The 18,748-nt window shown below is 42.2% G+C and overlaps 1 protein-coding gene across 1 annotated transcript in view; it reads left to right on the forward strand.

Annotated features, from left to right (window-relative positions):
* Positions 1-18,748, forward strand: part of SDAD1 (SDA1 domain containing 1) — a 40,547-nt gene that overhangs the window by 5,085 nt on the left and 16,714 nt on the right. The window contains exons 3-15 of the mRNA XM_083178294.1: positions 2,788-2,886; positions 3,380-3,490; positions 4,642-4,713; positions 4,795-4,895; positions 6,733-6,790; positions 6,967-7,038; positions 7,391-7,492; positions 10,066-10,135; positions 10,767-10,870; positions 12,654-12,711; positions 13,289-13,347; positions 13,813-13,889; positions 17,033-17,130. Coding sequence (XP_083034420.1) covers positions 2,788-2,886; positions 3,380-3,490; positions 4,642-4,713; positions 4,795-4,895; positions 6,733-6,790; positions 6,967-7,038; positions 7,391-7,492; positions 10,066-10,135; positions 10,767-10,870; positions 12,654-12,711; positions 13,289-13,347; positions 13,813-13,889; positions 17,033-17,130 — 1,081 coding nt within the window. The remainder of the gene's footprint in view (positions 1-2,787; positions 2,887-3,379; positions 3,491-4,641; positions 4,714-4,794; positions 4,896-6,732; positions 6,791-6,966; positions 7,039-7,390; positions 7,493-10,065; positions 10,136-10,766; positions 10,871-12,653; positions 12,712-13,288; positions 13,348-13,812; positions 13,890-17,032; positions 17,131-18,748) is intronic.

Consider the following 18,748-nt stretch of genomic DNA (forward strand, 5'->3'; position numbering starts at 1 on the left):
CCATACACTATACGATTTTGGGACGATTTCATCCGATTTCGGCACTTTGGGCCGATAACCAGATGAAATCGCCCCAAAATCGCAGGCGTGTGATGTATGATCCGATCCGATGCGCGGTCCCGTGCGCATCGGACCGGATCAGGGAGGTCGGACGGTCAGCACATAAGATCATCCGACCTCCCTGTATGCTATGCATATGCCTGCCCACCTGTCAGGCATATGCATGCAGACGCGGGGGGGCGGGGGAGCACGGCGGGCAGACACACTGACCTGGCCGGCTGTGATCACAGATAGCAGCGGCAGTAGTGGGGGCGGGCGGCGGCAGTAGTGGGGGCGGGCGGCAGCTCACAAATAAGTTCCCGGCGGGTGATGCTGACCTGGCCGGCATGCTGTGGTCTCAAATACAGTAGTAGCGCTGCCGCTGCGGGACGCACAGCGGCGGCTATTAGATTTTCAAAATAGCTGTCAAATGACCGGCCGTTCTGTGATTGGCTGAGAGAGCTCTCAGCCAATCACAGAACGGCCGGTCATTTGACAGCTATTTTGAAAATCTAATAGCCGCCGCTGTGCGTCCCGCAGCGGCAGCGCTACTACTGTATTTGAGACCACAGCATGCCGGCCAGGTCAGCATCACCCGCCGGGAACTTTTGTGAGCTGCCGCCCGCCCCCACTACTGCCGACGCCCGCCCCCACTACTGCCGACGCCCGCCCCCACTACTGCCGCTGCCCGCCCCACTGCTCCTCACCGCCCTGCAGCTCCCCATTTGTTTTACATGTGATAAATCGCATGCGATTTATCACATGTAAAATCTGGCTCATCAAGTGCCAAATTTTATGTGAGCCTCCCGGGGAGCTGCCGGGCGGCTCACAGGAGAATTGGGTCCGACTTGTCCTAAGGACAAGTCGGCCTAATGTATGGGGGCCTTTACACAGAATAGTATTAGCTAAATTAGATTGTTATTCTGTTGGTGTGGGTCTGTATCCAACAGTACATTTTTACCAACTTATCATACTTCAAATACAGATTATGGGCATTATAAAAGGTAGTCTTTATTAATTTAGATATTCCCATTAAATAGTCAGTAACATCCATGCAGGTAGGGTATAATTCTTATCAATTTTTGTTAGCATATGATAGTGGTTAGTAATACTGTAAATGCAATTATTACATTGATAGTCACAGTGTTTTTACTGCTGTATAACTATCATTAACAATCCAATGAACTGATAGATATTCTTAAAATAATGTTTACTCATGATCGGGTATCTAGTAAAACTGTCTGTAGGGATCCACGTGCAGTGGTACTCGGCCACGTTGTCAGCACGGGTCCTGCAGACAGATAGTTTATAAGCGGACTGGCAGCCTTCAAACGAGCTGGCAGGTTTTAGGCAGTGACACAATTGCTCTTATAATTTATTTATTTTATTTATTAGCAGCACAGAGATTCCGCAGCGCTTTACAGAGAATATTTGAACATTCACATCAGTCCCTGTCCCAGTGGCGCTTACACTCTATATTCCTTACCACATGTACATGCACACACAGACATTCTAGGGTTAATTTTTTGGGAGCCAATTAATCTACCAGTATAATTTTTGGGGGGGATTGTGGGAGGAAACCAGAGTACCCAGAGGAAACCCACGCAAGTACGGGGAGAATATACAAACTCCGCACAGTTAGGGCCATGGTGGGCATTGAAACCATGACCTCAGTGCTGTGCGGCAGTAATGCTAACCATTACACCATCCATACTGCCCTATAAGAGCAGTCTTTCACGAGACGCTAATACATAGAAATTTCACAATCAAACAACATTTGCCCTCACACACACGGAGGAAGTGCATTTAAACACCGCACACAGCTTAGTTTGGCCGGCGCGCACTTCGCTTTGGGGAACGCTTCATCCGGGCGCCCTCAATCAGTTTAAATACCCTAGCTTATTTTGAATTCTCCAATGATCGTTGTTCAGTCCCGGGAGTCTCCACCCCTTAATCTCCGGGTCAGCCCGGAGTGTGGGCGGGTTTATGTGCAAAGACTTTTGTATTTTACTCCTGTATATCTTTTATATATATTTTATCATGTAAAGGGCTAAGTCCTATTAACAGATAATTAAATGCATTTATCAGGAAATATAAATTAACGTATGAATACCAATGTGTACAGTTGTTAAGGTTTTCTATTTTAATTATGGATTTTTATCCTTTACTATACCATTCCTTCGTTCTTGTATATTATAATAAAGACCACCAAAAAAGTGAAGTGGCAATTAAGGGGTCTTTAAACCTAATAGGTTATAAACTTGTGAATCCACTGGTCTGGTGCAACCAACCACCCACCCCACAAATCTCACAAAGAGAAACTAATCTGATTTCACTTTGATTATTTAAGTGGCTAAAGCTGTGTTATGGTGAATCAACATTATGTTGGGAGTCAAAACCAGCATGTAAAGTAGAATGCCTGTTACTGAAATATAGCAGTTTATTAGACACTGCACACACCAATATATTGATGCTATTGGACAGTAAATGGTCAATGAGGGTTAATATGAAATAAAGACAAAGGATCCATAATCCCCAGTAGCAGTGTAAAAACGTAGGTGAAATTTAATCAGCATCTAGGTGAATATTTGTGCAGCGCAGCATCATTGTTTATACAGCTCACTATAAATAGATGCATTTATTAGAAGATGAGGAGAGTTCTTTGGAAGCTGATTTTATAAGCACTTGTTCTCTTTAGCAACTTCATGTTAAATGTATTGAATTGTTTTGCATTTTATTCTTTTTCAGACTGCGCATTGTTACCCTCAACACCTTGAGGACTTCCCACAGCAGCTAAAGTCTATTCTGTCATCACAACACACAGTGATGGACTCTGATCTCAGAATGGTAATTGTAGCAATGGCTAATCTGGTCATCGCTGTTCAATATTTCTTCACCAGATACTGAGTGTGTGTGTAACATGATTATGTTGGAGCATCGCATATCTCCATACATGGATCAGTACCACTGAACTACAATGTTTGGGAACACATTAACTTTCAAGCTCATTCAGATTTTCTCAACTAAACCCTCTTACCAGTATATTTTATCCTTCTTATTGATTTAAGAACGGTTACTTTGCTTTAAAATGTAATTCGTATTCTGATGTGAGATTTTAATTTTAAAATATTCTGTTTCTGAATAGGATTTATTTAAAAAAAAAAAAAACCTGTAAAAATGTAATATATTGTTCAGTATATCAAAAATAGCTTGTGCTGCTTCAATATTATAATTTACATTTTTACTATATTTTGGTTAGGTGATTTGTTAGATTGGTGCAGTAATTCAGTGCACTGGTTTCCTTTATGTACACAGTATATCTGTTCATTTTATCTTCCAGACTTTGTGCAAAGCTCTCATTTTGCTAAGGAACAAAGATTTAATAAGCCCATCAATAGTACTTGAGCTTTTCTTCGAACTGCTGAGGTGCCAGGATAAGCTCCTGCGGAAGGTAAAGTTTTTGCATGTTCTTCCTTCTGTTATGTTTTCAAGATGATCATTTATAGTTCAGAGTAATTACTTCAGTTTTAAATGCACTATGTGGGAGCTTACATTGAGTAACTGACCATGAAATATGTGATACGTGTCATAGGAATTAGGAGAAAACTCCACAAGTGAATTTCAGCTATCTTTATTGCAAGGATTTGATCAAGAAATAGGCAGTTTATTGAACTTTAAATTCATTTATTTTCCAAGGTTCTGAGGTGAAATATTTTTAGTTAAATGCTGTGTAATATGCTACAGGTGTGTACTCCTGCATCTTTGCCACAGTCAAGACAAACGCCAACTCTTCACATGCCATGTTGCGTGAGAATCCTCTAGCATTGGGCATCCTTTCTATTATTTTTTTTTTGTCTCTGTATAAAATGACTCTTCGTCGCAATGCGAACAAGAAACACAAGAGACACAGCTGATGATATTACACCTGTATATGGGGGCAACTGAGTCTCTTGGGTAAATTTACTGAGATGGGGGTTCTCTTGCAGATGAGATGTTGCCCATAGCAACCATATTCTATCTATTATCTTCTATAAGGTTCTAAATAAATAAAAAGTAGAATCTGATTGGTTGCTTTGGGAAACATCCCATCTTAAATAAAACTCCCATTTTAATAAATTTACCCCTTTCAATCTGTACACGAAGTGCTACTATGCAGCTTTTTTTCCCCCCAATAAAAGTTCTGTTCTGCTCCGTATACAGACTCCGTCATACACAATGTACAAGCGTTGTCGCCTCTTGCATTCTAGATGCATTACGAATAGGAGATGTTTTTCAAACTAAGGCACCCAACATTAGCAGTGCTGCATGGGACCTGTCTGCTCCCTCACCCTAGCATCTCTTACTGCATGGCATATTCAGGCTAGATGTATGAGGACACATTTGTATGTAAAAACACTTTTTTGATCAATTGAAAAATTGTTTTATTAAGAGAACAAACATATTAGTGGCATATCTTACTTGCCTCTATGTACACTGGTGTTACGCTTTATAGTTGTTCGTGTCCGAGAGGTTTCTGTTTTATGCTAATAACCAAAAAAATAATTTTAACTGAAATCTGCTGAAGCCCGTTTATCATATAAATATAGTCCTTTTTTTTTCTAGGCATTGTATACTCACATTGTGACGGACATAAAAAATATAAATGCAAAGCATAAAAACAACAAAGTGAACACGGTAAGTCCCATGATTTCTGTGCACCGGACAGGATAGAATTGTTGGACACAACACTGATTATTGCTGTCTTGCTTTGTCTAGACTCTGCAGAACTTCATGTACACAATGCTTAGAGACAGCAATGCAACAGCTGCTAAGATGTCCTTGGATGTTATGATTGAGCTGTACAGAAGAAATATCTGGTAAGTGAAATGAATAATTACAAATGGTACAGGGACAATATAAAGGGTGTGGTATGGGGCTCCGACAGTCGGGATCCCGACAGTCATTAGCCCAACGTCGGGATCCCGACTGGCCGGACCCAGACAGCCTGGCGAGCGCAAAAAAGCCCCTTGCGGGCTCGCTGCGCTCGCCATGCTGCTGGCATGGTGGCTCGCTACGCGAGCCTCCTATTCTATTCTCCCTCTATGGGGGTCATGGACCCCCACGAGGGAAAATAGCGGGTGGCCGTCGGGCACCCGGCTGTCGGTGTTTTGACAGTCGGGATCCCGACGTCGGGTAAATGACTGTCGGGCTCCCGACTGTTGGAAACGCATCCGGCACCCCAATATAAATGTAGGTCTTGCACCCTATCTTTCTTTAAGCTCTTTGTGGCATTAGAAAGTGACTTGCTATACTTTTACCAAAGCAATTTATGTGGCTGTCACTGGAAGGACTGAGGGCCAGATTCTCTAAGCTTCAAAAGTGATAAAATGGAGAGTGATAAACAGCCAGCCAATCAGCTCCTCTGACATTTTTCAAACACAGTCTGTGACATGGCAGGTAGGAGCTGATTGGCTGGCTGTTTATCACTCTCCATTTTATCACTTTTGAAGCTTAGAGAATCTGGCCCTATGTACCTTAAGACAAATGAAAAAGAAAAGGAGCATTGTTCAGTTCAGGGCACATAACTGGAAAGGGAGGACAAAAATGTTGTGGATCCAGTTCCTGTGCCTCTGCTGCAAAAAGATCACACCAGAAATAAATAAATATATATATATATATATATGATCATCCTGTTTCTTGTAGAACTGCACTAAATTGTCTATAAAGTAACACACAGCGTAATTGTAACCTCATACTAGAGACCAATGTAGTATTTTTGGTAAGTTTAAATGCAAAGGACCAATTTATCAAACAGTGAAATGCCCCATTGCTGGTGAAAATGGGTATTTGTGCTATAAGTTCAGTGCTAATGCTTGCAATGATACCATCCTGGCCTTTAATTATGTCTGTTTCACACTTTTACGTGGGTACTTTGTACATTTGGCTTTCGGTTTGCTGTACATTTTAGCATTGAACAGTTTTGAAATAATAGTATGCTGAACATGAACAGACTTAAGATGGCATATACCTTAAAATGAATGGTCCAGTGAAACACCTTGTTAGCTGGTTGGAATTAAACCTAGTAATATATGGGCGCAAATGACGACAATTGCCCAATTTCTCGCAAACACTAGAAAACAGACAAAAACTATAATTCAGAAAAAAATTGTTAAATCCATTTGCTTTAACCAATTTGTCTTTTACTCATCTTAATCTTATTGGGCCTACACACCGGGCGAATGTGCCGAGTGATCTGAGAAATATAGATTGTTTAGAAAGAACACAGCACTCTGGTCAGAACACTGGTCCTGACTGGTGATCTAACTAAATGTATCCAGCATGCTGGATCTTAATCACACAGCGACGTGTGGTGTCGCGCATCACTCTGGCCCCTGTACGCGGAGTGATGTGGGTCATTTTCTAAGCGATCTAGTCAGATCGCTTAGAAAATTAGCTGAAATTGCCCTGTGTGTAGGGGCCGTTAGTGTTTTATATCAAATGGTAGATATTTGTTTGCCTGTTATATCCTACCCCTTGACAGATTGCACTGTATCAAAATACTTCTCCTGTTGGTGCTTTTAATGTTATGACTTATAAGTGTGTATATATGTGATTTCTAAATTGATGGTTATTCTTGCATATCAGTGTTTTTTTTTATGTTTTTTCTTTTCTTTTTTTTATATTTGTTTTATATATTAATTTTTTTTTTGATAGGAATGATTCTAAAACTGTCAATGTGATAACAACAGCTTGTTTCTCTAAAGTCGCCAAGGTAAGTTTGGAACTTAAAGTCTGGGTGATGTTAATGCATTAGATTTGTTGGCACGTTTTAAATTGTTTCCTCCTGTTGTACAAAATGACTGTCCAAACATGGTGTTTTTTTTCTTGTCTCTTAAAATCTAGTTATGCACTGCATGTGCTGTATTAACCTTTTTGGTTTTGCCTTAGATCCTTGTTGCTGCATTGCAGTTCTTCTTAGGAAAGGATGAAGTGAAGAATGACAGTGACTCAGATTCAGAGGTCAGTGACGTTATGCTAAAATAATACAGTATATTACACTTAAAAAAATCACATGAACTTATACCCAAGAGCCATGCGTTCACTCTTCATTAACCCCTTGAGTGGTGTGCCCGGAAATTTTGCGCTGCCGCAGCGGGATGTCTCGGAACATTTCCGGGCATACCACTAATATAGAATAGGTGTGTGCCTGTGGTGTCCAGGTGGGGTGTGGTATGGGACTCCGACAGTCGGGATCCCGACTGCCCGGACTCAGTCGGGATCTACAAACCTGCCCTTTGGTTTGTCCTGCCCCAGCAAAACCCACCCCTCAAGGGGTTAATGTGCATTGTACTAATGTGTGTTTTAATTCAAGGATGATGGACCCACAGCTAGAGACTTAATGGTGAGATACTCCACCAGTAAAAAGAATACAAAGAGCAAGAAGAAGCTGGAGAAGGCCATGAAAGTTTTGAAGGTACATCTGCGTAATAAATTAAGAAATGTGGGCCTTTTTCAGAGTTGTACTCTGCCAATGTTTTCCCAATTAAGTGATTATCGGCAGAATGTGCTATCACTACAATCGCACTGCATATATATATATATATATATATATATATATATATATATATATATATATATATCAAGCTTCTTTTGTGTTCAAAGTGAGGATCTAGACATACAGTGATTGGCAGGAAGTGACCTTTGTGGGAGTTAACGGGGAGTGGCTGCAAAAAGGCAGTTGTCATGGGCGTGTATTTGATAGCGGCTGCAATTATGTATGCAGAGAAACATGGTACTTGCAGCGCTACTGCTCTGTCTAGTCTTCTGGGGCAAACGATGTTTCCTGTTGTTTTGTATGTACGCATAGTCGAAAAAAATCGCAATTGCATTTGAGTAGAACTCTGAATCCCTCAGTTAATATATCACAAAAAAGTGTGGATAAAAAAACATTTACATGGTCTAGATCATGTCCAAAGTCAGGCCCTGGGGCCAATTGTGGCCCATGCTGTCATTTCAAGTGGCCCGCAGCCTCCAGCTGGAAGCAGAGCATCAGATGTGGGAAGCACAGGACACTAAAGGTGGGGCCCCGGCGAGTGCGCCTTTACCTTGCTGTCTGCTGCAGTGAGGAGGTGCCGGCCGCTACAGTCAGATGTGTTTGGCGTCCTACACCTGCTGCTGCAATCGTATATCACCCTACTCCACAATCACAATGGCAGCAGTGTTTGGGGAGGGGGGCAGCAAGGGGGAAGCTTGCTCGCGTAACATGCAGAGCAGAGGAGGGCAGCAGCGGGAGCCCAAGCATCTCCTGTTCTTGCAGTGCCTGCTTTGCCTCTCCTTCCTCTGGCTCACACAAGGGGCTGGGAAACATACAGAAAAGGGAGGGGGCAGAGTGGGGGACATACAGTGAAGGAGGGTCAGGCTGGGGACATACAGTGAATGGAGGCAGTGATGGCCATTCAGAGAAGGGGGAGCAGGGGCAGGCTGGGGGACATACAGTGAATTAGGGCAGAGTGGGGTACATAGTGAATGGGGGTCATACAGTGAATGGGAGTCATACAGTGAAGGAGGGTCAGGCTTGGGGACATACAATGAATGGAGGCACTGAAGGACATTAAGAGAAGAGGGCAGGCTGGGGGACAGAGTCAATGGGTGCAGAATGGGGAACATACAGTGAATGGGGGACATACAGTGAAGGAGGAGCAGGCTGGGGGACATACAGTGAATGGGGGCAGGCTGGGGGAAATACAGTCAAGGGGCAGGCTGGGGGACATAGAATGAAGGGGGCAGAGTGGGCGACCATGCTGATGTGATTTAATGATTCAAAGAATGTCGGCCTGAATGGTCGGCCCCCCACATTTACACTTCACCAAATCTGGCCCTCGTCGCAAAAAGTTTGGACAACCCTGGTCTAGATAAACCGTTTAATGGTTGACTATTTCAAATTTATATTTGTATGTTATTTTAACATTTAAACCAAACTCTCCCCCTGGTGTCTAACCCTAATTATTATTTTCCGCAGCCTAACGCTTAACCTTCCCCAAGTGCCTAAGCCTAAAAGCCGCCATGCACTCGTGGGAATTGGTCCAATTTTACCCGATTCCAATAAATCAGACCAAATCTCATGTTTTGACATTCCGGACGGGCTGCCGGCAGGGAGGTTGAGTGGCGGGTGGGTGATACACAGAGGCAGTGAGTGGACGCGGGCAGGGGGTGCCCGACATCGGTGTTCTCAGAGAGCCTTGCAGGGGAGCTGGGAGACTAGGTTAAAAAAAAAATAACATGCAAATAAATGGGAGGCCAATTCGCAGCCTCCCTTTCATTTGTATTGGTATTTTTTTTTTTTTGTCTGCAGCTCATCTCCCGGCTTCCATGCATGGCTTCCGAGAACACCGATGTCTTGCTCCCCCAGCTGGCATTCCGCCGCCTGGCTCCCCGGGAGTTGCATGTGAATTATTACATGCAGAACTTGGCGCATCAAGTGCCAAATCATGTCAGAGTCCTTCTGGGAAGCTGCCGGGGAAATAAGGTCCGACCTAATGTATGGGCACCTTAACCCCAAGCCTAAAAGTGGGCCTAATATATGGGGACCTTAATCCCAACCATGAAAAACCTTGTCATGATTTTGACTTTGTCGCCCTAACCCCATGTAGATCTTTTGACCCTATTGACTGTCATATCTATTGTCTATCTTCATTAGGATACCAACAAAATGGCATATGGGAATTAAGGGGGTCAATATCTAATTCAGTTACCACCATAATGTCTTATTGCTTATTGATGCTTGCTGGAGAATAGACAAGCCTAGCTTCCAGAAGAATAAACACAAAGAATTGTCTGCTATAGCTATAATAAAAACATTTTACCATTTTAGATGAGGGCTATAATGAATACTACTGCTGCCATCAGGAGGCTAAATACAACAACATTCCACTGACTATGCACCTCAACAATTACATTTAATTTAGTCCCAAAGTCTAAAGGAGAAATAAGTCAAATAAGCCATATACATGTATTAAAAAATGTTTTTCTTCTCTCTGAATCGGTAAGAAACATAAAAAGAAGAAAAGACCAGAGGTCTACAACTTTTCAGCTATTCATTTGGTGCATGACCCTCAAGGTAAAATACATATACTGCTACAAATATACGTTTTATAAACAATTGAAGTATTTAATTAGATTACGGTAGTTCGCATATGGCTTTCAGTTTTACCATGTCAGTCACGTCCGTTTAATCTTTGCTATCCACTGTCACCCCAGTCTTGCTGGAAATGCTCTATTATGTAAATTCATCAGACCTCAAAGGGAACCTTACTATCATGTGCATTGACTGGGCTGGTTTAGGTCCGTATGGTTTAACCCAGGCATGTCCAACCTGCGGCCCTCCAGATGTGCTGAAACTACACATCCCAGCATGCATTGTTATCATTCTAGCATTCCCTAATAGCCAAATTGTGGCAAGGCATTCTGGGATGTGTAGTTTCAGCACATCTGGAGGGCCGCAGGTTGGACATGCCTGGTTTAACCCATATTGACTGTTCCATATGGTGACCCTGCAAATGGGTTGTTCCTGTTATTAGCAACCCAGGCCTGTGTGCTACCTTGTGTGTGAAATATGTGGCTCTGGGTTCCAGTTCCGAACCTGGTTAAAGCTGGGGTTTTAAGTCTGAAAGGGGTATTTGGTAAAGTTCTTAAGGCGAGGAAACTCTTTAAGCAAGCTATGTGTATTAAGTCATTTAATATTCTTTCAGAATTTGCAGAGAAACTGTTGAAGCAGTTAGAAAGTTCCAAGGAAAGATTTGAAGTTAAGATGATGCTTATGGACCTAATCTCCAGGCTAGTTGGAATCCATGAGGTAAATCTGTATATTGTTACATTTAGATTTTACTGTCTCTTTATCTTAGTTTAAGTTTAGATAGTTCAACTTTTACTTCATATAACTACACTAAATGAGACTAAAACGCATTAAACTGCTCATTTTACATACATATGCGCTTGTCAACTGTGCCTGACACCTAAATATTACATGAAGTAGGAGTTTTCTGAAGTTATAGACTACATATTATTATGACCTTATAAAATATATATATTCATTCATTCAAATTTATTATTAAAATTCATTTTATAATAATGGCACATCCAATATGTTAGATTCTACTTTTTGTACAGTGATGTACATTGTAAGCTGCAGATATGATTGTATTATATTCTTATGTATGACTTCATCCAGTAAAGATTTTACTATGTCCACTGGTTTCACCTACCATTCACATGAGCGCCACTGTATTCATCTCTGATTTAGACCTGATCACTGATCTGCAAAGTTGCAGTTCACTTGCGAGTACATAGCCGCCACTCAGACGGAAACAAAGCCCGTCCCATTCTATCTACAAGTGAATTACAAACATATTTGCTATCCGCCTGCAAATCCAAAAGCAATTCCAGAACCATCAAATGATTTTTCCAGTTTGTGCACATGAGAATAAGTCTGACCTTCCCACAACTCTGCGACAAGCTGAACATGGCCGGCGCTGACATCAGACGCTCTCTAAAAATGCCTGGGCGCGCCATGTTTTTCTGACACTTACAGAAAACGGCCGGTTACCACCCCCCCCACCCCCAAACACAGGCTTCCTGACAGTCAAATTGTGAGGGAATTGCATTTAGATCCATTTGCTATTTCTGATGCTGTTTTGGCCCATGATCTGTATGCATGAGCAGTCATTCCATAATCACACGATCTGCGAGTTCGCGCATCAGTGATAAACTCTGAGTTACGCCCGTAGTTCAGAAAAAGCGGCAGTATCGGATTGCCATAAGGGGGCAGAGGAAAAGGAGGCAATACCAACACCACAGGTCTGTTAATAGTCTTCAGACAGTAGCATGTAGCTGTGTATATAATATATGCATTTCCCATCATATGAGAACATTAAATAGAGTTGAGCATCTTTTTGTAGCTAAATGTTTGTTGATTATTGGTGCTGTGCTTTATGCTATGTGCACACGGTGAGATTTGAGGTTTTTTACCTTGCGATCCCGATGCGTGCTCTCGTGACAGCACAAATGGAAACCCAGATAGACAGGGCAGCAATGACCTATATAGTGCAGATTGTATGAATTGTATGTAAATAGTAGAGTTAGCATAGATTGTATAGCAATCGAATAACTGTTGAATAGCAAGGGAATCTCACCATGTGTACACTCCATTAGACTACTTTAGCAAGACCACAAATGTTGCTGCTTCACTATTGTTGGTGTGTACACACGGTGCGAGTACCGTACAATGTGATCCCGACGTGATCGTGCATGCGATCTGCATACAGCATTTACTATATAGTGCAGATCTGCACGAAATAGTCAATGCAGCCAAGACTTTCTGCTTGTGATACGTGAACGTGCATAGGGATCGCAAGGGTTAAAAACCCATGTGATCTGCATGCGATCCTGATGAGATTTTGACTATATAGTCAAAATCTCATGCACCATTACTCTTTCACTACTTTAATCACCGACATAGATACATTATATCTACTGTATAATGCCTTTTGAAAAGTTGTGTTGGAGGAATTACATGAGGAATTTTACTAGTAACACATATGCTGACTGTCAACTATTCTTTTTTTTTTTTTTTTTTACAGTTGTTTCTCTTTAACTATTATCCATTTATACAAAGATTCCTACAGCCGCACCAAAGAGGTAAGCTTCGTATGGGTTGTATACGGGTATGGACAATGGGTGGAGCACTTTTGAATGCAAGGTCCACATGGTCAAAAGGTCGGCATGAGTTTTTTGGGTACTCCCTCATCTTTGCGGCCACCGCTGCTATGCCAGTTATGTTAGCCGCTACTTAACCGCTACGTAAGGCAGTACCCCAACCTCCTGTGTCCACACCACCATCTATTACCTTTAGTAAAGTTGTGGCGAGTGGACAATGGTGCTCTTTTGACCATGTCGACATAATGCAAGTCAGCCTTTTGTCTGTTGACCCATATTGGTCAACCTACTGACTGTTGGCCTATCAACTGCGATGCGATTTTAAATTGTATAAGGCCCCTATACGATTTTTAATTGTATAAGCACCCTAATGGGGGCTTACAATGTGAAATGCACCCCCACGCCACCCCCACTATGAAAGCCAACCCGTTTACTACTTGTATATTCTGCTGCCCTTTGTAACAAACATTTTCAAACGCACCAAATTATCCAGCTTAGACAGGTCAGTGAAATCTGTGTGAGTGTATACTGTACTAATCCTCAATGTGTTGTCATTTAGAGGTGACCAAGATTCTGCTGTTTGCTGCACAAGCCACTCATCACCTGGTCCCTCCAGAGGTAACTTCATCAGTTTCCCAGAATCGCTGTAGAGTATTGAAGCATGAACCTCTTGTACAATTTTGTCATCAGATCTGATTTTTCTAAATTAAAATACAAATGTAAACTAGTACATGCCAGTAGTTCTTATGATGCCGTTTTGTAATGGCAAATATACGTATGCCATTTATAGTGTTTAACAAAATACAATTTAGCATGCCCGTTAGGAAAAGACCATTGGTGTGAAATGTGCTAAGTCTGCCTTGATGTATTTTTGTGAATTTAAGAAATTAATCTTAGATTTTCTTTAGTATTGTAAAAGAGGATAGCAATTCATAAATTATTTCAGTAATTATTTTCTGTACTGGATAGTATCTAGTTCTGCCAAGAAAATGGAATACATTTTGGATTTTACAGTTTGGATTAGAAAAATGTGTTCATGTAATAATGCTTCACTTTAATCGTTCTATCCTTGTGTCTTTCCAGATTGCTCAGTCTGTACTAATGACCATCGCTAATAACTTTGTTACAGACAGGAACTCCGGAGAGGTGATGACTGTTGGGTGAGTGTCATATTTGTCTCCAGGGTCACTGTGTAATTTAGGTTGTCCATGAGCTTCTGTCCATTTATTCATAATGGGCACTGGGATGACACTGGGTGTAGTGTGGAGCCTGGGCACCAAATGGCTAAACTTTGATTACCAGAAGCACACACTCCCTATAACCTGCCCCCCCAGCACATTCCATTTGGTGTCCCAGTTAAGGCACCATTTTTTATTTCTTTTTTTACATCGATCTGTTTTTGATGTGGAAACTAGATCTGTCCTTCTGCCCTATCATCAACCTAAATACCTCAACCAGTGTTTCAGGGTTCCGAGATTTTCAGCTGAAGTCGATTCACTCAATCATTCTGAAGGTGCCCATACACGGAGCATTATTCCTGTGCGATGAGCACTTCCACGCACATCACATCGTGCAGCACGTACTTTTGTACTAGATCGCATCGCATCTAGTACAAAATGCTTGCATGCTTATTGTACTAGATACGTTGGGATCTAGTATAAAAAGTATGCAGCTCATCTCTCTGTATGGGCACATTGACAATCTATCCAGGGGATTATATGTCCAGGATGTATATTTGCATATACCTATCCAGAACCACTTTCAGATGGTTTTCAGTCATTGCTGATCACTATCCGTTTCGGGCCTTGCCATTGTTTTCTTTTTCCAAGGCACCATGTGTTCGCCGCAGATATCAGATGAAAGGGAAGAATGTGACTTCCCTTTCTTCTATCTGAATGATCTACTTATTCTGTCACATTTCCTGGATGTCCTCCAAGAACACCTTCGGATCACAATGGATGTCCTCCAATCGATGGGTGACCATTCCATTTCCATATCAATCAGGAGATGGTTGTCTCTTCTAGTAATGCTCTGGAATGTTCTCCTGGGCAGCCCAATTTAGATGTGGTTCTGGCTCTCTGTAGTTATGTTGACAGAACTCAGGATATCGGAGTCTTTGTTTGTCCTTTATATGAAATCCACAAGCAGGGTTGGCTAGCATCAAAACAAACTTGAGCTCCATTGGCTTCATTTTACAATTTGACAAGCTTACTTGCCCCAGCCTTGGTGTGTGCCCATTTCACTAGGTCTGTAGGGGCTTCCTGGGCAGCTCAGTATAGCACCTCATGATCCTATGTGCACACATTCATCAGTATATTGTTTTGACACCTTCACCTTGACGGCTTGTTTTGGACCTACTGTCGGTTCTTAAACACGAGAGCATTTCCTCCCTTAAGGGGGGTAGCTGTAGGATGTCCCAGCATCATCCCAGTGTCCGATGAATGGAGAAAAGTGTACTATTTTAAAATGTTGCATATTAAACATAGTGGCTGATGGAAGGTTGGGAACTGACGAAAAATTGTATATTGTTTATCTGTGCTCCCTGGCGAAGGTTATGGTGACAAGATCCTGAATGTCCAGAACGGGCCCCGATGTGAATGGCTGGAAATCCTTAGTTAACTATACAATAATACATGGAAAATATCTACATATAAAGAGAAAGACCATCACTATGGGCAATATTCAATTTTTTTTTTCACACTGTGCAGCGAATCCTGTTTAGGATTCACTGCACATTTGCAGGGTTCCGGAGGGCTAGAGCATTCGCTGCCAGCCCTACCTCTCCCCCTCTCCCTTCAATGCCTCAGGGGCTCGCTGCCCCCCTGACGGCAAATTTGAATACCCCCCCCCCCTGGTGAATGCTGCAGGGAGCCAGGGGGACGGCGGAAGGCAGGGAGATGGAAGCCTCCCTGCCTACGCCAGTATGTTTGGGGGAGAAGGAGAGCTGGCAGGGACATGGGCAGAAGCAACTGCCACCCTGCGAGAGCTGGAAGGGTGCGGTGGAGGGAGCCACTGCAATGTCCCGCTCGTGCATATGTAATGAGGGGGACCAGCCGCAGTGAATATCTAATGAGCGACTTTCCACCCCCTGTGATGTCATGTTTTTTAAAAAAAATTCAATATATATTCATGTGCTGCAATCCAAATAGCATGCCCCTTCAGATAATAAAATTACTGATTTTTTTACAGAAAAAAACTTTTATTTAAAAAAAACACATTCCAGTTCACCTTAAAAAAGATGTCGAATGCAAACTGTGAATCATGGCAAAAATCATGGTGAAAGCATGAAACCGAGAACTGGCCGGCATTCACTGTTTGCTTTTGGCGATGGAAAGTGTCCATATATTGTCTGCGGAAGGGAATATAATGGGCAAGATAGATACAGCTGCTTTGCATGCTCTTGGTTCTATGGTAAAGGCTCAATTGATAATGGATTAAGGAAACCGGGCCCATACACACGGCGATTTTGAGCTGAAAGTCGCTCAAAACAGCATGTTTGAGTGGCCTTCAGCTCAAAGCCGCCCAGTGTGTACGCCCCATCATCGCCAGAAAAGCCATTCATCTGCTGGTATTACCAGCAGATGAGCGGCTTTGCATAGCTCTGCGCTATGCAAAGCAGTCCTCTGACCGACCCCCCCCCCCCTTCGGCACCGGGCAGGGGGGATGCCGCTCAGTGTGTATGCACTGAGCGGCTCTTCCCCCAGCGATGTTAGCGATCTTCGCTGACCCTACACGCTGGGCACAGTGTGTATGGACCTTAAGACTCTTGAGCACATGCGGAGATATACAATATTTCTATTTATTCGTCTTCATTTTCTATGAGTAGAGCGTTCTTTGAAACTGCAGCATGAACAGTCAATTCAATTTTCTTTTCCTTTTTGAGTTTATTTTTTGGGTATGTTTTTGTGTCATTTGAAGTAATCTTTGTTTTTAATATTTCAATTTTTATTTGTTGGGTGCAGTTTTGGTCAAATTCAGGGATATGGGATTTCTGTTGAGCAAGTCTAGTGCTTCTACTGTAGCATTTCAGTTCTCAGTGATGTGCACAAATAGGCTCATTGCTGAGTAATAACAGAAAAAGTTACACAGAGTTTCCTGTGCATTTCTGTGGCGTTGGTAGCAGCAAGTTGCCATGGAAAAAGGTCCAATCACCAGCATCTCATGTCTCTCGCTTTGATTCGAGTTGCCCCTTAGGACTGTTATAAGGGTGGGAAAAGTAATTAATGTTTTGGTTTTGTATGTATTTTTTAGATACAGAAACCAAGATTTTTTACACTTATACACTATTTTATGTGGTTTGCAGAATAAATGCCATTAAGGAGTTAACTGCTCGATGTCCACTGGCAATGACAGAAGAGCTATTACAGGATCTAACACAGTACAAAACACACAGAGATAAAAGTGAGTGAAATGTTAATGGATCTCTAATCCCCAAAATAGAGATTTCTATGAAGGTAACCCTAACATTCGAACCTAGACGTTGTTTAAAGATTGACTTACTTCAGCTTTTTGTCATGAATTATTAGCAAGTTGGGTCTAATGCAGATCATAAAGTATGCATACGTTTTGGCTGCTGTGACATCATTTTGTACGTAAATGTATGAATCCACCAATTGGCACAGTGCATTTCTGCACAGCACATGATCAATGACACACCTGCTTATATTGAAAAGTGCAAAATGTGGCAACTTGCTCCAGGAGGGTAAAACGGAGCATTGTATGTGTAATATTCAGCTGACTATTTCTTTATGGAGTTCTTTAATTACATTAACAGCTGTGTTACCAAGTTGATAATGGCTATTTAGATTTCTTTCCAGTTAGATGATCAGTGTATATTTTGTAAGCCGATGCAAAAATGGAATTACAGCATTGGGTCACAGGTTTGCAATAGAAACCCAAACAGGCATTTCCTTCAGGCTGGTGTGTGTGACCATATCCGCTGAGGCAGAAACCATTACTACCTTCCCACATTGCCCAGAATTACTGTAATAGAGCACTGAGAAGATGTCATAATGACCTATAATGTTTACCTGGTACTTGTGTAATATCTGGGAGCCCGATTTTTTTCATCAGGTCGGAAAAATCGGGTCAATTGCATCGCATGCGACCAAATCGCATTAATTATGTAAAATGCCCCAACATTGTTAACGCCACGCCGCGATCAACGCCAACCCGAAGCGTGGCGAGCGCAGCGGTACGCGTCCTCCGACCTTTTCATACCCCCACTATCCACGTTCGCATGGAGTTGAGTTTATATAGTGTGGCGAGCGCAGCGAGGCGAGCGGACGTGGAATACGAGCCCGAAGCGTGGCGCTTTTCTTCACACATTTCGTATTTGAATTTAAATAACTAATGTGAGCGACGCTTGCATTTTTAGTCGATATGTTGCACATCTCTCACAGATGTTGGCACTCAAAGGGTTAATCGATCTGCCGTGGTTCTCCTAACGTATAAAAGAAAAACAATAGTATTCAAGAAAAAAACTTGCCCCATAAATCTTTACCTAGCTTTACAAAGTGATGAAACATTATTTTCTGCGAGACTTCTATGTTGTAATGCCAGATATTCATGTACATATACATCGCTTCATGAAGAGTAGAAGTCTTCAACTAATACAGGCTAAAAAATACACTACAGCTTTTTGTCTACTTACTCCTGGACCCTTCCCTACTTGCATTGTACATATTCATACTATGGAGGACCCTGATAGCACAGGTGTTAGAGGTTCCTGAATGATTACAATAAACTGCCACAGGACTGTGAGTGTTGTAAGGTATACTACTAGATTGAAAACAATAGAAAAAGGGGTGGTGGTGACCCTGACCACACAGAGTGGGTCTGGGTGCAGGTGCGCCTGGCTGGAGCTGTGTTTCCCTAGCTGCTGCTCTGGGACAGGATAGTTAGTCCTGTACTGAATGAACAAGAAAAGAAAGGGGTGTTGAGCTGCGCTTGGTATAACTTTGTAAAAAGTGAGGTAATGAAACCTGTAAAGTTGGGTGAAAAAAATGAGGGATTGGTT

Source organism: Crinia signifera, chromosome 1 (assembly GCF_055691185.1).
Source record: "Crinia signifera chromosome 1, ASM5569118v1, whole genome shotgun sequence".
NCBI classification, from domain to species: domain Eukaryota; kingdom Metazoa; phylum Chordata; class Amphibia; order Anura; family Myobatrachidae; genus Crinia; species Crinia signifera.